The sequence below is a fragment of the Semicossyphus pulcher genome, unplaced genomic scaffold (assembly GCF_022749685.1).
Source record: "Semicossyphus pulcher isolate SPU_LCO1_2020_fin unplaced genomic scaffold, fSemPul1.0.p SCAF_16, whole genome shotgun sequence".
In the NCBI taxonomy this organism is placed as follows: Eukaryota; Metazoa; Chordata; class Actinopteri; order Labriformes; family Labridae; genus Semicossyphus; species Semicossyphus pulcher.
Window position 1 is genome coordinate 8807641 of NW_027211670.1, and position 25384 is coordinate 8833024.

The window sequence follows — 25384 nt, forward strand, 5'->3', positions numbered from 1 at the left end:
TTCCCCATCAGTACCAAACGTCAGTGTAAAAAGGTTTCGTGCGTAATTACGCACAGATTGAAACAAACACAGGGACGAGAAATGAACTTTGCTTCAGTGTGCATTTATTTCTTTATCAAGGAGACACATAACAGATGTTAGGCCTCCTTTTGGTGCCCTGTTGTGGCAGGTTTAGTGGTACTGCTTTCCCAGAGCGGACACCACAACGTTCATGAACTTCTGAAGGGCGGCCTGTGTGTCAGGGGTGAAGGCGCTTCCCATTTTGGCGGCGACGACGACGGCCAGGCAGTCAGCCAGCAGCTATACCAAGAAAAGAAAAAAATGAATCCCTTTCATATATTTACATTGATTAACAATACTGTCAGAAATACAATTTGAATCCTAGAAACTTTTCGTTTTCAGATACATGTTTTTTTACATGCCTTTATACCTGTGATGCCAAAGTGTTTGAAATGTGTGCGGGTGAGTTGGAGTTTAAAAAAAATGACAAAAACTGAAAGTTTACCCGGAAGTTGTCGGGGTCGACGTGCAGCTTCTCGGAGTGCAGCTCGCTCAGCTCAGTGTAGGTTGCTTTGATGTTGTCCATGTTCTTCAAGGCGCGGTCCAGGCCGTGCAGCACCGTGATGCCGTGTTGCGCGATTTTTTCGTTGCTCTTGATGGCTTCAGCGTTGTAGAGGTTGCCGAAGCCAGCGAAATGCCTCTGAGTCCAGGGGTAGACGATCAGACACCTGCAGGGAAAGAAAATGCGACAAATGTAAAGTTATACATTAAATGTACAATTCATAGCAGGTTAGTTTCAGGAGTGTTGTGTTCCCTACCTGCACAGAGCCTTGGGGCCGATGTCATCGTAGTTCATGTCGGCGAAGATGCCATTGATGATCTTGCGCTCCTGATCAGTCCACTTAACCATGTTGGCTCTTGTTTAGTTTGCGTTCAGGCTTGAAAGAAAAGGCTGAATGTTTGTCCAGCCTGACCTCCGTCTTTTTAAATGTTCTCAAGCGCCCCCGCCCTGAGGGAGAGGAGCTGTGATAGGCTGGAGATGAAGAGTCTCAGATTAACTAGAATCTCCTTCAGGAATGTTCTATCGGTTTGTTACAGATCTACAGAGATGCCAAATATTGGTTCAGGTCCCGTTAAATTGCTGCAATATGGGCAATGTGTTCTCAGGCTTAACATCCAGAACGCGTCAATTAGGCCTTTGTTAGTGGTGACTGAATTTAACTTAGATGTTAAAAACTTGGGTTTTGAAGGAAAAACTGTGTACAATTTATTTGGGTCGTTTTGTCCTGTGAAATGAATCCTCTTCCACACAAAAACTGCCATTAGCAAAGGTTACACAGCATCACTGTCTGAGGCAGGCGTTGGATTACTCACTATAATGCTATTGTGAAGAATCATGAGCTCATCTTGTCTCTTTGTTTGAATAAAACTGAATTTGTATTAAGGCCTTTTACTTTTTAGGGTCAGTATTTTTGCTTTTGCACCTTTCCCCATCAGTACCAAACGTCAGTGTAAAAAGGTTTCGTGCGTAATTACGCACAGATTGAATCAAATACAGGGACGAGAAATGAACTTTGCTTCAGTGTGCATTTATTTCTTTATCAAGGAGACACATAACAGATGTTAGGCCTCCTTTTGGTGCCCTGTTGTGGCAGGTTTAGTGGTACTGCTTTCCCAGAGCGGACACCACAACGTTCATGAACTTCTGAAGGGCGGCCTGTGTGTCAGGGGTGAAGGCTCTTCCCATTTTGGCAGCGACGACGACGGCCAGGCAGTCAGCCAGCCAGCAGCTATAGAAAAAAAGATGTAAACGCCCTTAATGAGTATTTACTGTCACATTATATTGAGTTATTTGCGATCAAGGAAAATTGCATTTTTAAATATTATCTTCTCCCAAAATGGGCCTACATTTAACATTTTAACAGGTTTTATGCATACGTTTTAAATAAAAGTGTATTTATAGGCTTACACGGTTTTACAAGGTTTTTCTTTGCACCTTTACATCCTAACATATATTTGAAGTATTTGGATGCCACTTAATTTTGTTAAAATGAATGACGTGAGATAATAGCTAAAAGTTTACCCGGAAGTTGTCGGGGTCGACGTGCAGCTTCTCGGAGTGCAGCTCGCTCAGCTGAGCGTAGGTTTCCTTGATGTTGTCCATGTTCTTCAATGCGCGGTCCAGGCCGTGCAGCACCGTGATGCCGTGTTGCGCGATTTTTTCGTTGCCCTTGATGGCTTCAGCGTTGTAGAGGTTGTCGAAACCACCGAAAAACCTCTGAGTCCAGGGGTAGACGATCAGACACCTGCAGGGAAATAAAATGCAACAAGTGTAAAGTTATGCATTAAATGTACAATTCATAGCAGGTTAGTTTCTGCAGGGCGCATTAAAACATTTAAAAAGCCCACGATGGAAAGTCTCAGATAAATCCAGAGATACCTCCAGAACTCTCTGGAAAGTGTGAGATTTTCATAGAAGGCACATATCTGGTTCAGTTATAACGAAGCAGTTAATGGTTCTATTTGCTCCTTAATTATGGGTTTTGATTCAACAACATGGCAACTACTTTGGTGCTTGTGAAGGAAAAAAGCCAGGTTGCAAAGTTTATTCAGGTCGTGCGATGAACCCCCTTTACGCACATTAAACTCTTTTGTTTCGTTTTTAAATGAAGTATTCAACATTTTATGTTTTATTCTAGATTTTTTTTGTGTGTGTTTGTTTTCCTTCCACCTTTTTAAATCTGCAGGACAATCAGGCCCCTTTTTTTCAGCACTCAGGGCGTTAATTAAACCCACAGTATTGAACTGACGTCTACAGAAACCATCAATGATCGAATCTAAAGAAACAGCACGATTTTATCCTTAGGTCATACTGAAAGCACGCATACTATTCTAAGGAAAACAACACAAACAACTATGTCTGATACATGCATGTAAAATTTTCAAATTCCGCTGGACGGCATGGCCTTTGCCAAGCAGCCGCAGAGTGTTTCATGCCAGAATGTTATCTCTAAAAGCACGCTGGTGTTATCTGCAGCAGCGCCCCCTCCACCCAGGCACGCGCTGCCAAAATACGAATATGTTTTGATGAAGAGAAAATTTGAGACTGGTGAATATATACTCCCTTTGATAAGAAATGAATTGTAGACGAAGTCAAAATGTCGAATAAAATAAATTGCATTCTTGATAAACGTATACTACGACTACCACGGCTGCAGAGCAATTACACTGAACCTACGGAGTGTTTGGAATTGGTCACGTGCACTCTGCGTGGTGCATTTAAGTCCAAATGAACGTTTGTTACTCACTTTATTGTGGTTTGATTGAAATGCGTAAAGAACACGCATACAGGCACCTGACTGATTGTAACCAGCGTTCTCAAATGAGCCATAATTGTTTCTGACTGAGTGTGTTTTTACTATGGGAATTAAAGAATTCGCCTAAATAGCACTTTGTGCATTAATTGTGTCAATTAAGTCTTACAAGCTCACACAAGACACACTGTAAAAAACAAACAAACAAACAAGTTATTTGAATTAAAAAAGTAAAAAGTTTAAACTTTAAGTTGATCGAAAGACTAGTTGAGATAAATGTGTATTTATTCAAAACAAATTCAAGATTCAAGACGTTTATTGTCAACTGTGTGAAATTCTTAAGCTGGGAGGCTCCAATTACAGGGTTAATATGACATATAGAATAAAATTCATTAGCCGGGGCTGGAATAAGACAAAATAAAACTCCCTCAGGGCGGAGGATATTTAAGAAATATGTAGGCTACATTTTTCTAAATATATAGTCTCCAACTGAGGCAAAAATGTACACAATCAATTTCATACATGGCCAGACCAGGATGCAAAGCAGGGACCTTGGAGCTGTGAGGTGGCCACTTCTTCTCATGCCAACTTAATTATGTAACGACACACACTGTGTTGACATTCTTAATTCAATGGAATAAAGTTGTAAAACTTTGCATTAGTTGAGATGACATAAACTCAAAATATTGAGTTATCACAACATTTACACTACCTTTGTTAAACTGACAATGATTTATAAGTCATGACTTAGTGTCTTTACAGTGCAGGCCTATGTTCAACCCTTCCACCCTGTAAACATGCAGCTCCTTTCAGCCGAGAGACCCTGTGGCGATCATAAAAATAAATAATGTTCATAAAAGTAAATGTTTAGAATCCAAACAAGAATTTCTATGTTGCATTTGATGTTTCAGGGCTGAGCAGGAATGTCTCGCATCTTATGATAGCTGGAATTATGGATTTTAATCATTGGTGTAAGAAAGTCAGGTGTATTAATACGTTAGCACGTTACTCGTGCGTAGTGTGGCACAACTACTAATGCCAGCTGTGACCTGAGATGCCCTCGTGCACCTCAGGGAAAAAGCTGTACCACCTGTTCAACCCCCGACTAATCATAATGTGGGCACTCATTAGACTGCACATCAAGTTAATATCTCTGCCAACTGCCGCCCACGATGTGAGCAGCTGATAGTTTCTAATCAGGCGGGCACGAGGGCTCCGACCTGCGTCAGTGGACGCGGCTTGGCATCCATTCCGGTGGGTGTGACTGTCGAGACAACTGAATTTAAGTGCAAGTCCAAACTGTCCAGACACCACTGTCTGACTCAGGTAGACAAGCGACAGATCCGAAAATGAGTTTGAACAGCAAAGACAAGGCCGCAGTCAAGGCACTGTGGGCCAAGATCTCCAAGTCCGCTGATGCCATCGGCGCTGACGCTCTGACCAGGTAAGTGTCACGTCTGTGTTATTGTTTTTTATCAGAAATGTTTTTTTTTAAATACTTTTACTTTATCTTTAAGGTCGATTAATGACTTGTCTGATTGACCGAAGGTGCGCGATCACCCTAATCACTGATGAAGTGTTAGCGCAGGGCACTCCTAGCTACTTAACAAGTTAAAAAATAAAACTTTTAAGAATGTCTAAAACCGGAAAAAAATAACAAATAAAAATATATTTATAATTTAAAGTCAGAATATTCGATACAAGCCAGACTACCGAGCTTCGTAGTGATTGCCACTTCCATCTAACGTTCTATCCACCTCCACAGGATGCTCTGCGTCTATCCCCAGACCAAGATCTACTTCGCCCACTGGGCAGATCTGAGTCCCGGCTCTGCCTCCGTGGCGGCCCACGGAAAGAAGGTGATGGGTGGAATCAGTCTGGCTGTGAGCAAGATCGACGACCTGACCGCCGGCCTGCTGGATCTGAGCGAGCAGCACGCCTTCACGCTGAGGGTTGACCCTGCCAACTTCAGGGTGAGAAGCTGACATCAAGTAGCCCTATTATGACGTCATTATATAAGACATGTGCGGACAGAGATTAAGTTTAAGTTCATACTTGGCTCACATTTAGCGGGGTTAAGATCAGCACTCGTTTACATGAGTTGTGCGTACTTTTACGAGTAGACCTGGATTTACGCATAGATTAAGCCTTAATTCCAGTCGTAGAATACTAATTTCGATAAACAACTCAAATAAATCTTATTCAAATGTTTGCAGTGTAAACCATATATCTGCTATTTAATTGTTTTCTCTGTGATCTGCAGCTCCTGTCCCACTGCATTCTCGTGGTGCTCGCCACCATGTTTCCCAAGGACTTCACCCCCGAAGCCCACGTCGCCTTGGATAAATTCTTGTGCTGCGTGGCTCTGGCTCTCGCTGAGAGATACCGCTAAGCTGCCAGGAGTTTGGAGTGCGGTCCATCACACGCGGCGATTGAAATCGTTGTGAAAATTTTAAATAAAAACTAAACTGCATGCCTCCAAAAACCAAACCTACCACTGTCTGCTGTCCTTTATGTCTCCTGTGTTATCACTTTATACATGCATACGCAGCAACATGTTACTTTTTATAGGAAGGAAAACAAATAAAGAGATCCTTCATTTGTTTTTATCTTTATTTTATTATGAAAATCCACACAGTGATCACTTTGACATTAGGGTACAAAAAGAAAACTACAATATCCAAGTGACAACATGTCATTATGACATAAATGACACGCATCAAATTGCTAAACAGACAAAGGTTGAAGGTTTAATGACGTCTACATGAGAATAAACAGGATATCTGCAGGCTGTTATGATTTCATAACGACCCGAAGCTTATCATCACCGAGTAGGAGCCTAAAAACAAGAGAGACAGTGTTTAGTCTGGTGTTTTTCATTAAATACTTCTTAATTCAAACGTCCAATCAGATGTTGCTTCTCTTACCTGAGCAGAGCAGCGGCCACCACACCTCCCCCTGCGGGTCCCACCCAGTAAACCCAGTGGTAGGTCCAGTAGTTGGCCATCACAGCCGGACCGAAAGCCCTGGCAGGGTTCAGACACGTTCCTGATACGTCACCACTACGACAAGACAAAATACGTTTAATTTACAATACAATTTAAACTCTTAAACGTGGACACAAGAAATTTAAATATAACGATATAATATAAAACATAATTTAAATTTTACTCATTTGAACTTGATTATAAATTATTTTCTAATATCATACAGTATAACTTTGAATTTTCTTTGTACACCATTTAAATTGGTGGTTAGATCGAAATATTGCTTTTTTTAATTAAGAAAAAAAGCCAATTATACCAATGAAAACAGGATTCATTTTGTTACACCAACTTACATTTTTATAGCATCAGCGAAAAAACCCCAAAACGTAATAATGATTTTTAAATTATTTCAAATAATAACATTTATTATTTTTTATAATAAAATATAATGTATCATAAAATATTTTTTATTTATTTTATAATAAATAAATTTAATGAATTCATTTATTTATTATAAATAAATATATAATATTTATTATAAATAAATATATAATATTTATTTTATATTTTTGAAATAATAAAATAAATGTAATTATTTCAAAATTAAATTATTTTTTAATTTTATTTTAAAATATTTAAAAGTAAACTAAATCAGGAAGTGCTGAGTCAAAATATATTAAAATCCTTTTGAAGCTCTAACATCTTTAATGTTTTGGGGCAAAATTTCTGACTTTTATTTTTTTATTTTTCACTATTTAAATTTAGGGAACTTTAATTTGAAACTTTTTACCTTAAAGTAAATGCTATTATCAGTGAGGACTGTATAGCTGGTTCTAAGTGAACGTGGTAACTGACAGCTGGGTTCTCTCATAATAAAATCCTGTGTAAATATTTAACACACAGTTGACTCAATAAACTGTTAACACACATTATGGCCATAATCCTTTTTTCTCACCCTGCCAGGATGTTAATGATGACCGTGCAGCCCACCAGGAAAGGAGCCAGCGGGGTTTTCGTCTTGTTGTTGACCGCCACCAGCAGCACCACCATGGTGACCAGGCAGGTCATGGCCACCTCCCCAAAGATGGCCCCGGACAGCTGGCTCTCTGACTTTAGGATATCAAACGCTGCTCCTGTGGCGTTGATATAGCGCTCTGCTGGGGTCATCATCTATGAAATATGGATGGTGGTGAGCTTTATTTATTTATGGTTCATGTTAAACTATTAAGTATTTATAAGTAAGTTAGTCATTAAGTACATTATTTAGTAATAAAGTATTATGTAAGAAGGGTTCAATGTAGATATGCTTTTTGCTTCAGGGATCAATAAAGGATCACTTAACGTAACTTGACCTGACCTGATCTAGCTTATCTCATCTTAATGTCACTTTACTTAACTTGATTTAATTTAGCATAGCTTAGCTTAGCTTTACTTAATTCAATTTATCATAACATAACTTAACTAAACAACATAACTTAACAACTTCACAATAACCTAACTGAAACTAACATAACTTAATTGTGCTGAACCTATATATACCTTATATATATATAAAACCTATAATAGCTTAGCTTAGCTTAGCTTTTCCTAACTTAACTTATAATAACCTAACTTAACTGAACTTTAAGGAGCAGCTCGCCCATGGAAAAAGTTGCTGTCAGTCAAAGCTGGTGTTCTCTGTAATCGATGGAAGCAATAATATTTGAAATTGGCACCATAGCTGTGGAGAAAGTTGTATAAACAGCTCGGGGTTTAGCCCATTCTACATTCCTACAACACCCAGCATGCATTGCGCCCCTCCCTCTGAAATGAACTAAACAGCGAGAGACGCTGGAGTGAAATACTACTGTTTCGCTGCAGGCAACGGCTCAGAGCGGTACAGAATCCGAAACACGTCGAGGATATACCGGTGGATCGTCTAAGAAATCTTCAGGTCTGCAGTCTACATTTCAAACCTGAAGATTTTGAATGAGACATGACATCGGAGGCGGGCGTCCTAGATTGAGGAAGTATAGTTTAGCAAGCTCCCTGGAAAACCTCCGCCAGACTATGTAAAACATGTGATCTAGCAGTGGTTTTCCAGGACCCATTGAAGAGGCAGATAGCATCCTTCAAATGCATTACTGGCAATAATCAGTGATAACAAAAGCACTCTTCCCAATTTAACCCCGTCTACGGTTGGCTCCCTTTGTCACAGTTTTAATTTTTGATTTTCCTCGCTGATAGTCGCTTTCCTTTTTAGACTGTTTGCCTTCATCTGAGCGTCATATTTGTTTCTTTTTCTTTGGATTTTCACTTATTTATGAAGTTGTATCTGTAGTCATCAATTTTGCAGAACACTTGCAGAGACGGGAAAAGCAGCCGCTTAGCTCCGCCTACCCTCTCTGGCAGACCAACCACTGCTGGGTGATCGAAAACTCGTCACTAACTGGGCACAGCTTTTAATTTTTTCCGCGAACGTCTCCACAGACACCCAGTCTGTAATAATACTATATACTGCAAATGCAAAGGCTTTCATCAGTGGGCCATAGTCACCATTGTGTTACCTCATCCGGTGATAGTGACTTAAAAGACGTTTATTTACATGAGAAAGTTCGAGATCGTTACTTTAACTAACAAAATATTGCTTTGAACTCTCAACTGACCTTGGCCATTCCAGCTCCCAACACTCCCCCAATCAGCTGGCTGACCACATAGGGTCCCACTAACATCGGCTCCATGCCTCCACACAGGTAGATGGCAAGAGTGAAAGGTGGGTTGAAATGGGAGCCGCTGGACGTAGAGATGCAACAAGTTGAAAACATAGGAAAGTGCAAAAGTTAATTGTTACACACACAAAGGCACAGGGCAAGCAAGCAAAAAATGTACTAGGCATCTACTTTTATTTCATAGTACAATTTACCTGATCTTATCCATGACAGCCACCATCACTGCTACAGCCAGGCCATGCACCAGTGCAGGCTGCAGGCGTCCAGCTGCTGGCACATTCTCAATGACTGACACACAGCCGATGAAGACGAAGAACATGGTCCCTACTATCTCTGCCAGGCAGGGCTGGAACAGCCTCTCATATTTGTTTGGAGGTTTGGACGCAGGTTGCTTCTTGCCCTTTTCCATTAGAGTACAATCTGTGCCCTCCATTTCCATTTTCTCTACTCCCATTGTGGCTTGTTTGATTGCTCTGTTCCAGGATGATTTCCTCTGCACCTCCAGCTTGGACCCAGTCTGCGAACTAAGTCAAGGTCCGTGCAAGTTGTTGTGGTTATTTATAATCACCTGCAGCTGTAACACTGAACTAGAATTGCTTCACGGCGTCATAAAACGTCAAAGGTGAAGGATTTTCTATGATTCCTCGTAGCAAAGAACAATCTCCGCCCCAAACAACTTCTCTGACACCTGCACGGCTTTGAAGCTTCGGATCAGTCAGGCCAGGTAATCTCACAGGAGAGACCCTCTGTGGAGATGTATGATAAAATGAGCTGTTGACATCGGTCAGGGTCAGACGAGTTCAAGAGGTGCATATTATCATCATTCCCACACTTAGATTCACAGGCATGTGTAGAGTTTAGCCTACACATGAAGATAAGACCTGGACCATAGACTTTACAAGACTCAATGTAGGTTAATGCCTTCATGCAGTCTGTAGTTTTACATATAATATGAAATAACACATCTTTTTTTTGTTATGTCTCACTTTATTGTAGAGTGCAGTGTCCTGTCCCTGTCCTATCCTTTAAGCAATAAAACTATTAAAGAATAATTCTCCTTTCAGGACTTTGACAAAAACAGTGAGTACAACAAGACAGTTTATAGATAACAGAAAGTGTCATCATGGGCATAGAATTGTATGTATGGACTTTATTAAAAAGCAGCTATCAGATCCACATCACATCATAAAACACTTGAATAAAAAAAAACCTCTTAAAATAAACACATAAACGACATTGAGACTGAGTCATAAACTGTAGCTTGTTTCATGGGAAAATATATTTGCACACATTTTGCTGACAAATGTACATTTTACAGGCTTATTGGTGATTAAGGTTTGACTATATACTGGAAAAGCTGTTAACGTGTCAGTTAGGATGTCCTCTCTCTCTTCTTCTTCTTCTCAATAAATTACACATTCACTTCAACACAAGTCTGGTCTTCTGGTCACCGAACAACAACCTGCAAAAGAGGGATACATAAATTAGTCAACTGATCAGTCACAGCAGCACAGAGTGTGATTTAATATCACGTGAAGAACAGGGATGGATTACTGAACAGGCCCATCAAGCATGCCCTCAAATAGTCACCAAAAGATGGTAAAAAACAGCAGAGCGATGCAAAAGAGCACAAAGATATTTAAAACAAATACATTAAAACAAACCTCTGCGAGTTTTAAAACCAACAAAAAAGAACCTCAACAAAGAATGACGTGTAAAACAGCTACAGATAGATGTGAAAAAATTACAAAGACATTAAGTTACTTCTAAAATATGAAAAAAAAAAAAAAAGATTTAAAACAGCTACAGAGAGATTACAAAGAGAAGCAAAACCAACACAGAAAGACAAAACTGGGGCCGCTTTTTTTTAAATGTCTTTTAGGTCTGGGGGCCTGCAGGAGAGGTGGGGGCCTTTGACATGGACATGCCCAGGAGCCTTTTAGAATCCATCCATGGTGCAGAAGTATATTTGATATATAGTCAAATCTTGACCAAACGGACATAAGGTTGAGTAGGTGGGAGGTCAGGCTGTAATAAACATAAAGCTCATTGGGTGGAGCCACAGGATCAGTTTTTGTGTAACAGACTGAAGTCCAGTGGATTAGGAGGTAGATAGCTACCTTTACTTCTAAACAACATACCAGGACAAGTCTATTTAGCAAAATAACTTTGAGGTTTAAACCAGACTCTTATCTACACCTGTCTATCTCCAGGAGATAGTCACCTTTAGTGCTGACCTTTCAGCATCATGTGTATCATACAAGTCATCACCTATGTGTGCTTTTTTTCATTTTCACCATTTTGCTTCAGAAAAGTTGCGCTTCATGTCTCCGCCTATTTAAATTTAACTCTACCAATTGCTTTATTTCTGCTTCCACACAAATAGCTCAGCGAACAACAAATTGATATTAAACCTACAGGCTGGGAAAGTGAGGCAAAGCACCAAAAGTATACTGGAAATACTGTTTTATTGGGTGATTTTATAGCAGTTATTAAAGCTGCTCTATGGTGGGTTTTTTTGTTTTTGTTTCTGTACACAAACTTAATGTTTCGTATACATTCACAGTTTTCACCCAAACTCTGTGTGTGCATCATTTGGGTATAAAAATAAAATTTTAGAAAGCAAATTCGAAAAAAATATAAACCGTAAAAACTTATATCCGGAGAGCTGAAAACATACATATATGTGCATTCTAACAACAAAAAAGGATCCATGCGTAAAAGCACTGCTCCACAGCGCCTCTAGTGGTCAACAACAGTTCCTTTTGCTAACGAAGAATTTTATTGAATTAAAACAAAATAAAATAGGTTTTAAATAATCTTGGGAAATGTGTGAAACTTCCACTGTGTTCTGAACTCTACATACCTGATGAAGCTGACAGTAATCAGTGCACCACAAACAGGTCCAACCCAGTAGATCCAGTGATAGCTCCAGTGGTTTGCAGCCACTGCAGGACCAAAGGCTCGGGCAGGGTTCATACAGCCTCCAGATATCATCCCACTGAAACAACAGGCAGCATGTATCAACACTGTAATACAGCTGCTGACACAGCTTAAAGACCCCCTCCAGTCAAAATGAAGTGTTTAACCTTGTAAACATCCCCATGTGGTGTTTTTATGTGCTACAAGACATATCAGGGAGAACATCAGCAGTCATCTCCATGGCTGAGCCTGACAGCATTTAAACTGCAGTGTACCAAGGACAGGCTGAACAATACGTTTTCAGATTGGCAGGTTTGAGACGTCACAAACCTAAGGAGCCAATCCCGTTAATGGACGTGGTGACGCTATGCATATCATTATGTGCGACCTATGACAACTACTTTGGCGATGCGCGAGCCAGCTGTAACCGTCATCGTATCGTATTTATTTTTATTTTTTGCCAACTCACTACTAACTACTAACATTAACGTTACTACTACTAATTACTACATTTCAAGCTAGCTAAGTTTCAACAAGTTGCCTCTAATCGATGGCAGAGACGTGTTTTGTTTTCAGCTGTCATTTTACAAAAGTAGAAACGTAGCACATAGTGGGCGGGGACTATGCAGATTTAGGAATTTTTAATGAGGGAGAAGGAGGAGATGGATGGGAGGATTTTTACAAGGTAAACGTATTTTCAGAGACAATTTATTATTTCAAGCAGATAATTTTATACATCTTAAAGCATGACTGGAGCTGCTCTTTCACAATAAACTCCTTATTAGAAGTGGCTGCCACCTTTGCAGCAACAGATACACCCATATTAGACACGTGAGAGACATGATCATAAACATCTACCTGAGAATTGATAATACACAAGCATGAAGGACGGCCGTTGTCGGGGCTGTATCTAATTAATAACATTGAAGACACTATGATCATGTCTGTTTTTAGTGGTAATCTGGGAATTTTAGCAATTTTGGTAAGTCTTATAGTCTTTAATATTCTAAAAAGCCTAGAATTATTTATATATAATATAATAATGTATACTTATGCCAGTATTTATAGATTTTTTTAATATTTACATTTGATTTGGTTTATTAATCCTCAATTTGTCTTTTTTGTGTCCATAGTTTTCTAACTACTTCATAGAAAATATACTGGATTGAATTGCATCTTATTTAAGTTTAGTTTATTTAAAAATTAATTGAGTTAGTTATAGTTAGTTGAGGGTATGAGCGGTAACTGATTAAGAAGTAACGAGTAATTAATTAATGTAAGTAATTCAATCAATCAATCACTTAAATCAAATTATTAATTTACTGCTTAAACGAACAGCTGACTAAATGATAAACACAATAATGGTGATGACTTCTCTGCTGACGCTCTTACCCAGCGAATATGTTGGCCGTCACACTGAGGCCGATGCAGAGAGGAGCCCACGGTGAGCTGGTTTTTCTGTTGATGGCCCCCATGCACACCACGGTGGTAAGGAATGTGGTCATTACCACCTCTGCCAGAGTGGTTTCAGCCAGAGCATCGGGGGATACGCCAAAGGCCCCTCCGAGGGACGCAGCATACACGCTATTGGGGTAAATTGCCTGAAAGTGAGACAAATTGAACATACATTAAGAACTTGAATGAAGTGAATAGTTTATATTATTTTTTACCCAAATTATTTTAGTCTTTTATTTAGTATTTTTTTTGTCATAATTTTAACGTACTTGGACAATTCGGAGATATGAACAAAAATAATAAATATTATCTTGTAATTTGGATTTTTTAAGATACGGCAGGTTTTTTTTTTCTTTTTTTTTGTTTCTTGGCTTCATTGGGCTTCCATATATTTTTTCCTCACCTTGGTCAAACCAGCACCAGCCATCCCTCCGACCATCTGAGCCACGACATAAGGCACCAGCAGAAGAAGCTCCATCCCTCCACACAGGTACGCCATCAGGGACACCGCGGGGTTAAAGTGCCCCCCACTGCAATAAACATAATGAACTTTACTCTGTATCTCTCAAAGGATGTTATGAACTGATAATGATAACACCTATCTGTCCTGGGATTAACAGAATTTGCCAGCAATTCTTAGTATGTGTACTTACTTTGTTGTGTCAAATAGAAGAGTCAATGATTGACAGAAAATCAGAACAAACTTTGTTTTAAGCTGGACTCTGCTGTGGCTGTCAATGTTCCCAGTGCTATCTGACTTAGAGTGAACTTGCTGATCTTTTAATAAGACTTTGAATAAGTCCATTTATTTAGGAGGAAAATAAGAGAAAACTGTATTAAACTGTATCATGGAGAGCTCAAGAATATTATGAAAACAACATTCAGCACAAAAACAACCATTCACAATCAATTTAACACACAATAAAAATTAATGTGATCATACTTTACCTTATTTGTCCAAACACCATGATCAGCACTCCCAGAGCCAGTCCGTGTGCCACAGCAGGCTGGATGACACCCACGGTCCCCACATTTCCGATAACAGACGCACACCCCACAAACACAAACAGCCCCGTCCCAAACAGCTCGGCCAGGCAGGGCTGCAGATACTTTTCAAAGATGCATCTCGTCTTGTTCGATTCTCTCACGTCTCTCTCATCAGTTATTGTGAAGACCTCGGTTTTGGTTTCTTCCCCCGACATAGTGAATTTGAACTTTCAACCCTGTGTCAAGTTCACTTGTTCCTCTGGTGGACCGCAGCCTGAAACTAGCCGGTCTGATGTATGTACAGTCCAGTATATAAGCCATTTTTATGATGATGCATTAAGGACATACGCACATCCCCACTTTTTTTTTCACCGGGAGGCCCCACCTTCCTGCAATTGTTTGTACTCCCAAGACACTTCATCATGTAAGGCTCATAAAAATATTAGTCCTGTGTTATCGAGTGACAGAGGACACACGCAGATAAGGATGAAGATGGGAGGTGTGTCATCACTCAACAGCACATAGTGTTTCACTGATACTACATCTTTTAGTTTCCTGTCAGCAGCATTGTTTGATGCAACTGAGGATGTGCAAGCTTTGTTGTTTTAAGTGCAACTTTGATTATTTGAAACCAAACACTCCTAAATGTATAACTTGTAAGTAACTTGTTACAATATCGATACCAGTATCAGAAATGCCTCCTAAAATGCTGCATCCGTTATCTGTTAATAGCCTACATCAGACAATGCACTGCTCTGCTAACAGAATTTATTTGCCCCCCAAACGCTTAAGATTGCAGCCTACACAGCAATAAATGTTATTATGGCTGACACTTGCAACTATTGTTTAAGAGAGAAAAAGAAGAACAGATTTCAAGTTAATTATTGTGACATTAGCAAACAACCACAGTGCAATGCTAGCTTAAAAAGATAACAAAGCTAGCAAAACGTCTGCACTCCCATCACAAATTGTGATGCTGTACTTTTCTAAATTTAATGTTCAGTAAATAACAACGTATGTTTTTTTGCCCCCTATAAGTTGACTTGTTTCTTCTCTAACATAGCTGCCTACACAGGAATACATTATGTTGTGGCTGCAACTTAAAACTACCGTTTTAGAGCGTAAAATAAACAATTTCAAGTTAATTATCGTGACATTAGCAAACACCCACAGTGCAGTGCTAGCTTAAAATGAAACCTTTGTTGAAGCTTGCAAAATGTCTACAATCAGTGTTTTTCCATCACAAATTTTGGTGCTGCATGTTTCTAAATTCAACGTTCAGAAGCCTAAATAACCGGTACAAATTTACCAGAATTTATTTGAAAGCTGACTTGTTACTTGTTCTCTAAATAGCAACATACACAGAAATAAATTATATTATGGCTGCATCTTAAAACTACTGTTATAGAGAGGAAAAGAAGAACTGATTTCGGGTTAATTATCATTAGCAAACAACAGTGCGGTGCTAGCTTAAAATGTAAAGTTAGTCAAAGCTAGCATAATGTCTGAAATCACTCTCTTACTATCACACATTTGTAAGGCTGCATTTTCTTTCTAATTTCAAAGTTAAGTGTATTAAAACAGGTATAAACACAAAAAAGAGCAGGTTCATGGGAAAAATCTATGTTTGTCTTCGGCGGACACAGGAGTCAGGAGGGGTAGCGAGCAGAGTTTTAGCTAACGTTAGCCCAGCTTGTTTCTAGATGCTCAGCTTTATTTAGGCCTAAAGGTTAAAATTCCTTCAGTGTACTGAGCCAGGTCTTAAAACAATAACTTCCAAACAGGGTTACTAGATTTGATATTAAACAATGGCTATAATTTGGCTTATAGCCCTCTGATGTTGTAATACTTCAAACCTACAAATGAAAATTGGAGGTAAAGACTTCAGACACTGATATCTACAAAATGGCCAAATTCATCTTTACCATTCAGGCTTCATATGAAACATTTCTGTTCTTTGGTTCTTATGTAATTTGAACTGAGATGAACCAATACAATTTCCCTTACTGACAACACCTCTCCCCCACATGTGTTTGTTATCAACTATCAGATGGATTCCAAAGTGCAATAACTGCAATGTAGTGAAGTTTTTGTATACAGAATGCAATGTAAAATTAAGCTAAAACTTGCCCATATACAGAGGCTACAGTCCTTGATGCGGCGCCCCACCACATGGAGATGTTTACAAGGTTAAAAATGTTCACTTGAGAGGGTGGAGTGAGTGATACATGACTATTTAAAGAAAGCAGGATAAGATTTTTTTTTTTAATACCCCCACTTAAGCATGTACAGGACTAAATCAGGGGGCACCAAAATCAACAGAAACTGAAAGTTCCTCACAGGAGTTTTGAGTCCAATATATCATCTCCTTTAGCCACGTTTGGGCTCCTCTTGTACCTGAGGAAAATAAATATCTCTTAAGTAGCTAAATACTTCAAAATTATTTTTTGTGCATGGCCATCTGCGGCTGCAAACCATGCTGATGAAAGAGTGAAAAATGCTCAAAATCTCAGCAGAACTGATTCAAACTGCCAAATGATTTTGCACTACGGGTTTATATTTATGAGCAATATATGTAAAGTAATGTAAAGATGAAAAAACATGATCAACACTATTTTAACTCTGAGTATATGTTATTGATAAACTGACCAATGCCTATATAAAACGCTCATTTTAGTCAAACTTGATTTCTCTATGCAGGATCCAAACCACCATATTCACATAACTCACTGCAGGCTTATCTGTCCTTAGCCTGTCCCTCCCACTGCAGATAACCACACTGATAATGTGATAACAAGTTCATAACAGAGTAGATAAGTGACCAGAGCAACACTTTCTTACACAAAAGGACATTTTTATTAGACAGCACTTGACCGGCGTTCATCAAATATAATCACAAACTAATCTGTCGTGTCCTCTTAGAAAACATTTTATAAGCGATGTCTCTTAACCAGTAGCTTGTATGTAATGTATTTATTGCCGTTTGATGCTAGTTCTATCACATGCATGTGCGTTTTTGTAAGAAAATGAGTCTGCGATGGACAATTAATTTAAAAATAACATCAAAATGGCACATAAACACCAGGCGAAAACAAATATATGACTGTTTCATTCTTCAAATTTGTTACATTCTTTAATGAATAAAACAAACTTCATGTTATTTAACGTTGACAATTCAGTGCCAGGGTAGACCTTTTCTGAGACCTTCTAATTACCACTTGACTTCGACGCGCTCGGGGTCGCAGAAGGACGCTCATTAAATCACTTTCTGCTGATGGAGGGAGTTTTTCATGCCGGCTTGATGGAGAATTAGGGCTTCCTCTTTCCCAATCTTCTCCAGTTGTTGATTTTGGCTCTTGCACATGTGAAGCAGGTCCAACAGTGGAGCAGTTTTACGCTCAAAATCCCAGCTGTGACAGACCTGAGGAAACGGAACATGACCTGTTCTTGTAAACCACCTCAGCAGACGTTCAAACTGGACGGATGGGTGGAAACGTGAAGAATTTGACACATATGAGTAACACTAAATAAACAAACTAAGGGACAGCATGGCGCCATCACGGTCACCTGGAACTGAGCATTCATTATTTTTCTTATAAACTACAGCTAACAAATCCATTCAAGTAAATGTAACTGTAACATAGCTGTACATTACCCAGGTTGAGCTTGTCCTTGCTGGCCCAGCAGATGCTGTAGTGTTGGAGAAGCTGCTGTAAGAGCTCCCTCTCATCCAGGAACTCCAGACTCTCAATTCTGAAACAAGTAAAATATGTCACATATTTCATTATTTCTTTAACATTTCGTCTTAGAATGACATCAAGGCAAATCATTAGAAAAGGCTTAAAGGGGAAATATATAAAAGGAGGCTAGAGGGAAATTTACTCAGGTTTTTATTTCACTCCTTCTTAGATCCCTCGGATGGCCTAACTGACCAGTAATCTATGTTGGAAATGTCAGATGGAAACATTTTAAACTGTTAAGTGTTAACTTGTTTACCCATTTTGGGAAAAAGTATTAGAATAAATAGGGAAATGCGTCATCAAAATGTGACTCTGCGTTGATAATTGTAGGGGTTGTCACGGCTGCACAAGTGATCCTCAGATTATGGAAAAGTACATCCTCTCCGAATCCTAAAACATGGATGGAATTTATGTGAGAAATATTATCGTATGAACACAAGTTAGCTAGAATTAATGATGAAGGGGAAAACTTTAAGAGGTCATGGGACTGTTTTCTCATAGCATCCCTGGGACACTGTGGGGATATGGTTGAATTAGTGTAATTGCTTAAAGGTATAATCTGGAAGATCACTATCGTCGAATGAGGCAACACAATGGTGATTGGGCCTATGGCCCACTGATGAAAGCCTTTGTATTTGCAGTATTATGGACTGGGTGTCTGTGGCGACTTTCGCGGAAATAATCACAAGCGGTGCCCAGTTAGTGATGTGTTTTCCATCACCCAACAGTGGTTGTTCTGCCAGAGAGGGTAGGCGGAGCTAAGCAGCTGCTTTCAGGTCTCTGCAAGTGTTGCGAGTAAATAGTAATCTTACGAAAAAGAAACAAATTCGACGCTCAAATGAAGGCAAACAATCTAAAAAGGAAAGAGAGGAAATTCAAGAGGTACAACTGTAACAAAGGGAGCCAACTGTTAGTCTGGTTAAATTGGGAAGTGTGCTCCCGCAATTACCGTTTATCGCCAAAGGTGCTGCCAAAGAGAACGCAACTGAAATCTTTGACTTTAGACCTTTAATGTTTGTTTGTTTTGGCTGTTTTGTATGTGCAAATGTACCACAGGGCTTTGAATAATTTGTAACGCAAAGTTATGACAGTCAGTTTGTATATCTTTAAATAGATAAAAACTTTAATAATAAAAAAGAAAAGGCCTCAAAGGCCCAATGAAACATGACAAAAGTCGTCTTTGTTTATAAATAATGCACCAGCACTCAAGTGTCTTATTTATGAAGTATATAACTCTATGATGACAACATTACCAAATCATCAATGTCAACCTATTTTATAGCAAAGGGATATTCCACTCATTTAGAAAACATGCAAGTATAAGTTTAAAGTAAGAATATCTAACATTGATGCAAAAGAGACTTTTAGTTCCTGTGGTTCAAGCTCCAAAAATCAGGATACTACACTTCCCATAATGCAAATTCTATACCATCTTTCATAATCACCAGTTTCGTTTTAAGATATAGGAAAGCTCCCTTTGAGCCAATGACGACAGCATACAGCTGTTCTGACAGGACAAGTAGTACCCCCCGTGAGTAGTAAACTGATCTCCCTGTGCAGTATCGTTGGAGCGCTCCTCTAAGCTCACACTGCTCTATGAACAGAGAGTAAAGATGCGACAGCCGTGGTGAGGAGGATTAGTCACAAAACTTTATAACTGAAAAACATTGCTGTTTTGTACAATTGTGATGAATATTAAGCCTGCATTACCTTGCCACATCATCCTGGGGCAGCATACTGTAGACGGTCATCATGTCCAGAGCATCAGCATGCTCCCAGCCTGTCTTCAGAAACCGCTCCTTCTGCAAAACGACACTCAAATACGTTACATCTGGATATTTAAAAAAAATTTCAAAGAACTGATAAAAATAGGTGCAACAAATGAAGTTTCACCTGAGAGTCCACAGACTGGCAGATCTCCACTCCTGCCAGGGTGCACTGGCGACGCTGCAGGTTCTCGATCATCACCTGGCCAAACCGATCGCTCATGTTCACCTGATCGAGTTAGTGAATGAATCTCCGGTCAAACACACATATACGACTTCTGTCTGTTATACTGTACATATAAATGATTTTTAATCATGGTTCTGTTCACACTGACCAAGAGGAGTAAACATGAAGTCAATCAGACTGACAGATAACTTGTTACTTGGACAGTTTCGGTGATCCTGCATCATCAGTGCGTTATCAGGACTTTAATGGTAGTGTTTTGTATGTTTGTGTTCTATGGTGTCAGTAAAAGCTCACGGATAAAAAGCATTATTAGTATAGAAAGCAAGTTGTAATGAATAATGATTATCAGGTAAGGACAGGACGGTCTCTAGTTTAAACTGCTTTTATATAAATATTAAACCCAGATACTTTCTGATAATGACCAGTGTGTTCTTCTGCTGTCATTTGTCACAGGTTTACCTGCTCGTAGTTGATGAACATGGCAGTGTGGAAGGTTTCTGATGCCCAGTGAACTAGATTAGAGGACTGGGAGGGCGTCATGTAGACCAGCACACACTCTGACAGGAGCAATGTGGGTAATCTGGGAGTGAGAACAACACATTTTACCATAAGAACATACTATATGTAGTAAGCTTTATTAAATGTTAGAATTGTTTTTATGGATCTAGACATGTGTCGAAGCAAACAGGGCATACAGATATTTTTTTTCATTCAGTTAAGTAGAGTAGAAAATAAGGAAAATGTTGTAAACATCTCGAGGACACCTGTGCCATATTTTTACACCTGCGTCATTGAATTTTTCATTGATGTTTTTAGTTATCTTGGTAATTATCAGAAGTGGCACAAAGGATTACCATAACTCACAGTGTTTGCTTCTCTCTGGAGTGTTTTCCTACACTTTAAATCTACCTGTATATTTACAAAGGGATACTACACTTACACTCTCACCTTTAGCGAGGGGAGGCAGAACACATAAAGTAAATGACCTCTCGCTCTTAAACAATAAAGACCAATTTAAAAAAACACTATATTCCCTCTTTCCCACATGGTACTTTCCTGAAAATGGAGCCTCACAGTTAGTCAAACTTCCCTGCTGCATACTGGCAATAAATGTGAGTTACAGGCTGAGGTGACGAAGTGTGCCAGCCTGAGGTATCCTCACCAAAGAAAACATCCTATCTCACAAAAAGGATGTCTGTGCCCTCCAACATCCTACTTTCAAATGGGGACATTTCTTTGTTTGACGCTAGTGATGAAATGATTAACCGCCATAAAATTGTTTTTTCAACACCCTGAAGAACTAAATCGTCACAGTAAGTTCAGCAATGGAACGGATGATCAAACCCTCCAGAGAATCTAACATGTCATGCTAACACCCTCCTCTGAGTAGCATATTTGGCTGAACATACTGTCACGATTATGAACGACAGCGGGTTCAGTGTTAGGCGTTCAAAACATACATTTTGGGTGGGGGATCCCTTTAAATCTGGCTTCACGTTAAATATTATATCTGCATTACAGCCGTACACACTCTCTTAAGTGACCCTCTTATCTAGAGTTACTCACAGTGAGAAGACGCACAGATAAGCTGCAATTCTTAGATTTCTGAAGGCATTCTGGGAAAAACTAACTGACAGACAAGGGACTTAATGGACCCTAAATACCATCAGTCACTTTCTTTCAAAGCTAAATAACTTGATCAGCAACGCTAGTTTGTATTATACCATTGAGACTAATCTGAGGTAAGGAAATTCTATTTTTACATACTCTGGATTAAGCTGGAACTTCTTTAGTTTTTCATCCAAACTAGAGATGTCTCTGAGGTCCGCTCCGATGATGCAGTACCGGTCTGAGTCAAGGCTGTGGGCATCTGAGCAAACAAATGCAAACACGATAAGGAAGCTGGAAAAGATCATGAACAGACACCCAGAAGGATTTTCTTTTTACCAAAACCTCATAGATGTGGTGTGTAACGAATGAAATGTTTGTTCGTTACCTAGAAGTAAGGAGTCTGTGGAGTGGGTTTCGATGATGGGTTTGGAGAGGGGCGGTTTTGTCCTGGTCAAACAAAAGAGAAACTTTACAGTTTAAGCAACACTGCCTGTTCAAAGCTACAATCAGGCTTTAGATTCTACATTTAGGTCGGGAATCGCAGGATAACTCACAATACGATACATGATAAGTGGCCCACGATAATGATATCACGATACAGCAATACTGCGATAATTGATATATTGCAAGACAATCATATAATGAAACTAGGGATGTGTATTTAGAATTTTGACCTGTTAACCAACAAGATTAAAATGTACTTCTTGGATTGGATAAAAGTCTGGGATCCATGCAGACACTTTCCCAGGTCTCCACCGCAGCAATTAGTTTAGCCGCAAGGTTGTCAGCTGTGTGTCTGGCTGCCTGTGTTAGGAGGATGGCCGGTCTAACCTCACATGCCTCATCAATATAATGGCACGTATTTGTCACCGCCATCCAGCAGTCTGTTGTGAGAGAACAAACTTGGCACCGCCATGCATCGCACTGTCTCCCTGCTAGCATGGGGGGCAGAGATGGTTGAGAAACTTGTGCTGGACCTGCAGGACGGGATACTTGTGGACGTTTGCTTCGAATGTGGTATTGCACTGTGCTAGTACAACCACTCTATTTAAGTACTGCATCGTATAATTTACAACATCGTCGTCGTCTCACAAACGCTGCTTTTTTTTGCTTGTTTCATTTTGTTCTCCTCTCAGACTCAGCTCAGCTAACGACAACAAAACATGTGTTTCCCAAATATATATGTGTAAATGTATAAATTTTATTTAACCGTTTCACTGGTAGTATTAATGTGTTAACAGGGTAAAGTGCCCATCCCTAAATGATACATCTGATTCAACTGAAGAATACAAAATTCCCCTAATCTGGTGTCAGTTTCACAGAATTTGACACAAACTGAGATGAAACAAAGTTTCAGTCAGTAAATTAAATTGAAAGAACTATAGAACAACTGTAAAAACAAATTAGGCCTTTGGATTTTAAAGTGGCTGACACATCTCTTAACTTCTTTTCACCGCTGTCTGACATTATCCTGCTGTCTTCTTCTTCTACTATTCTGCTGTCAACTTCTTCTTCTGTCATGAAGTAGTGACGCGTAGTGTAGCATAGTGTAGTAGTGATATAGATAATTGTATTGCACTCATTAGTCATTGTGATTACATTAAAAAATATTATACTGGCTTAACTGTACTATATGAAGACCTTCATCTAAATTCTAGCAGCCATTTACATATACAAGGCATATAAAATATAAAAGTCAATCTAACATATAAGTCAAGATAACATACAGTATTAAAGCCATGCCACTGTTACTTTAACTCTTCTGTACAACTGCTGTGAAGGTTAAGATGATACTTCTGTTACCTCAGCTCTCTGTCTCCCTCTAGAGATCACAACCCCACACTGCATTGCTGAAGCCTCATAACCTCGTGCTGCACTTACTGTACTTCTTTAATGCACTTATATAAAATACATTTCTAAATAATAATTTCTAAAATTACTATTAGGTTTTTCTTTAATTAGAATGCATGCTGGTGCAGTGACATACTGCATAATATTTGAATATTAAATACCAGATTTTCTAACCTGTAAGGAAAGATTGCGGCTGCTCTGGTTCATGTATGACACATGGTATGTTATTAATATAGGAACTAATATTATATTATATTATAATAATTTATATAACAATAGCATGTTTGTCTTACTTTATATTGTGTATTTTTCTTGCCACAACTGTTGGAAAGTCAACTTCAAAGAACTTCCGCGGCATGATGTTTTCATCCTATAATACACACAAGAACACAAACAAACAAAAATCCATTGTATTACATTGTATACATCAGTATCACTGAATCACATTACGACCAGTGTGCTGGCAGTAAGCTGGAACTGACCTTTAGTCTCCAAAATGTGGTGTCCAGTCCAGCACCCAGGTTGATTACTTGACAGTCACACTTTGCTTTCCTTATAAACGCATCAAGAAGATGGTTAACCCCTTGAACACGGGCATAGTAACCTGTCAAATTAGATAAGCAAACAGTTAAACACACACCTGGGCTATGTCACCTGTGAATAGATACTACTAAAAATGTAGCTGTCAGAAATATGGAGGCCTATAGAAACTTTGTAAACATTATGACTTTGTGAGGGTAGAATTCTTACTGGCGACAACTCTTTTACCACATTGTAAAGAGAGATGTTGATAGCTGGTTATAAACATGTATTATTACTCTACTAAACTTTTAATCTTTCAGCTCTACAGCATGGTGCTTATGAAGTACTGTTGATCCTATGACTTGTAGTGCCACTAATAAATAGTATGACTTGCACTAAATGATTTCCCGAGGCCAAAAGAAATATATATGAATATATTTAAGATGTGTGTACAATGAGAGGCTGTATCACTTACCTCTATTGATTTCAGGTGCCTTCCTCTCCCCAATAGATCTTGCGAAATACTGGATATAGGGGTCCTTCCAGTAGCTTTTACTGGTAGCAAACCTGGTATAGAAATGATAAATTTCATTTGGTGACATTTTTATTTGCAAAAGATTTCTGAGCCTGCTGATGCACAAAGACTATAAATCTGTGCCGTTTTCTGCTTCATATTTAGTTGTGCTTAGTCATACTGTATGGTCAGATCCATACACGTCTCACTGGCTTCACAATTGAAATGGGTAGCACAATGTACATTACGACTAGAATTTTATCAACCACTGTTGCTCTCTTTGTCAGTAGACAAAGATTATATAAATGGTGCCCAACAAGCAACCCTACGCCTTAGAAATGCAATTACTCTTTTCCAACTTTAGTAACCTGAACATCAAGCAGTGAAAGCCGTTTCATTGCAACATTAAGTAACATAACGCATATCCTGCTGTTACCTTTTGCATGTGGTTGCATCGTCACAGGTCGCCCTCACGGCTTCATCGGCAGTATCCGTGTCCGTGAAGGCTTGCCGAGCTGCCATTAGAAATCCTTGTCCTAACGTTGTGTAGTCAACATTAAAGCTGTGAGCGCTGCAGAATAACGTCCACCTGCTTTGCACTGGCAAGCAACAACAAGCTAGCCACGGCTAGCTCAATTTGACAGGTGGGTTTATTTAACAAAACAGGGAAGGAGGATAATAAAACTGTGAGCATAGTCGGGTTGCTTAAGTACTTACGTATGCTATATGAACTGCAAGTTTAATGAAAATAAGCTGCATTAAAAGAGGGAATCATATTTTCTAGCCACGAGCAACTTGCACGGAGCTAGAAATGTACGGA

The 25384-nt window shown here is 39.2% G+C and overlaps 5 protein-coding genes and 1 pseudogene across 5 annotated transcripts; 1 reads left to right on the forward strand and 5 right to left on the reverse strand.

The window, feature by feature from the left end:
• Positions 1–82: 82 nt before the first annotated feature.
• LOC138593164 (hemoglobin subunit beta-like) lies at positions 83–947 on the reverse strand. The gene is made up of 3 exons (XM_069664047.1): positions 819–947; positions 506–728; positions 83–300 (listed from the first exon to the last, which is right to left on the reverse strand). The coding sequence occupies exons 1-3, from the start codon at positions 908–910 to the stop codon at positions 172–174; spliced, it is 444 nt and encodes a 147-aa protein (XP_069520148.1). The 5' UTR covers positions 911–947; the 3' UTR covers positions 83–171.
• Positions 948–1568: 621 nt separating this feature from the next.
• LOC138593200 (hemoglobin subunit beta-like) lies at positions 1569–10356 on the reverse strand (annotated as a pseudogene).
• On the forward strand, positions 4614–5808 carry hbae5 (hemoglobin, alpha embryonic 5). Its single transcript, XM_069664101.1, has 3 exons — positions 4614–4758; positions 5080–5287; positions 5578–5808. Exons 1-3 carry the CDS (start codon positions 4664–4666, stop codon positions 5704–5706), a joined length of 432 nt encoding a protein of 143 aa, XP_069520202.1. The 5' UTR covers positions 4614–4663; the 3' UTR covers positions 5707–5808.
• LOC138593198 (aquaporin-8-like) lies at positions 6108–9463 on the reverse strand. Its single transcript, XM_069664099.1, has 5 exons — positions 9204–9463; positions 8947–9073; positions 7257–7471; positions 6242–6376; positions 6108–6153 (listed from the first exon to the last, which is right to left on the reverse strand). The coding sequence occupies exons 1-5, from the start codon at positions 9461–9463 to the stop codon at positions 6108–6110; spliced, it is 783 nt and encodes a 260-aa protein (XP_069520200.1).
• LOC138593197 (aquaporin-8-like) lies at positions 10028–14607 on the reverse strand. The gene is made up of 5 exons (XM_069664098.1): positions 14335–14607; positions 13790–13916; positions 13324–13532; positions 11876–12010; positions 10028–10471 (listed from the first exon to the last, which is right to left on the reverse strand). The coding sequence occupies exons 1-5, from the start codon at positions 14586–14588 to the stop codon at positions 10429–10431; spliced, it is 768 nt and encodes a 255-aa protein (XP_069520199.1). The 5' UTR covers positions 14589–14607; the 3' UTR covers positions 10028–10428.
• Positions 14608–17219: 2612 nt separating this feature from the next.
• On the reverse strand, positions 17220–25384 carry lcmt1 (leucine carboxyl methyltransferase 1). The gene is made up of 11 exons (XM_069664704.1): positions 25001–25384; positions 24526–24617; positions 24011–24132; positions 23822–23898; positions 22063–22124; positions 21834–21936; positions 20526–20646; positions 20007–20108; positions 19824–19915; positions 18029–18126; positions 17220–17794 (listed from the first exon to the last, which is right to left on the reverse strand). Exons 1-11 carry the CDS (start codon positions 25084–25086, stop codon positions 17772–17774), a joined length of 978 nt encoding a protein of 325 aa, XP_069520805.1. The 5' UTR covers positions 25087–25384; the 3' UTR covers positions 17220–17771.

Excerpts from the sequence above, each read along its gene's own strand:
- LOC138593198 (XM_069664099.1), bottom strand. The coding sequence starts at position 9,463 with ATGGGAGTAGAGAAAATGGAAATGGAGGGCACAGATTGTACTCTAATG. Across the intron at positions 7,472-8,946 it reads TGGGAGCTGGAATGGCCAAG|ATGATGACCCCAGCAGAGCG; the intron begins GTCAGTTGAGAG and ends CATATTTCATAG. Across the intron at positions 6,154-6,241 it reads GTGGCCGCTGCTCTGCTCAG|GCTCCTACTCGGTGATGATA; the intron begins GTAAGAGAAGCA and ends TCTTGTTTTTAG.
- LOC138593197 (XM_069664098.1), bottom strand. The coding sequence starts at position 14,588 with ATGTCGGGGGAAGAAACCAAAACCGAGGTCTTCACAATAACTGATGAG. Across the intron at positions 13,917-14,334 it reads ATGGTGTTTGGACAAATAAG|TGGGGGGCACTTTAACCCCG; the intron begins GTAAAGTATGAT and ends TGTTTATTGCAG. Across the intron at positions 10,472-11,875 it reads ATTACTGTCAGCTTCATCAG|GTTGTTGTTCGGTGACCAGA; the intron begins GTATGTAGAGTT and ends CCTCTTTTGCAG.
- LOC138593164 (XM_069664047.1), bottom strand. The coding sequence starts at position 910 with ATGGTTAAGTGGACTGATCAGGAGCGCAAGATCATCAATGGCATCTTC. Across the intron at positions 729-818 it reads GGCCCCAAGGCTCTGTGCAG|GTGTCTGATCGTCTACCCCT; the intron begins GTAGGGAACACA and ends CTTTCCCTGCAG. Across the intron at positions 301-505 it reads TCGACCCCGACAACTTCCGG|CTGCTGGCTGACTGCCTGGC; the intron begins GTAAACTTTCAG and ends TTCTTGGTATAG.
- lcmt1 (XM_069664704.1), bottom strand. The coding sequence starts at position 25,086 with ATGGCAGCTCGGCAAGCCTTCACGGACACGGATACTGCCGATGAAGCC. Across the intron at positions 22,125-23,821 it reads AGAAAAATACACAATATAAA|GACAAAACCGCCCCTCTCCA; the intron begins GTAAGACAAACA and ends TTGTTTGACCAG. Across the intron at positions 17,795-18,028 it reads CAAGGACAAGCTCAACCTGG|GTCTGTCACAGCTGGGATTT; the intron begins GTAATGTACAGC and ends CCGTTTCCTCAG.
- hbae5 (XM_069664101.1), top strand. The coding sequence starts at position 4,664 with ATGAGTTTGAACAGCAAAGACAAGGCCGCAGTCAAGGCACTGTGGGCC. Across the intron at positions 4,759-5,079 it reads GGCGCTGACGCTCTGACCAG|GATGCTCTGCGTCTATCCCC; the intron begins GTAAGTGTCACG and ends CCACCTCCACAG. Across the intron at positions 5,288-5,577 it reads TTGACCCTGCCAACTTCAGG|CTCCTGTCCCACTGCATTCT; the intron begins GTGAGAAGCTGA and ends TGTGATCTGCAG.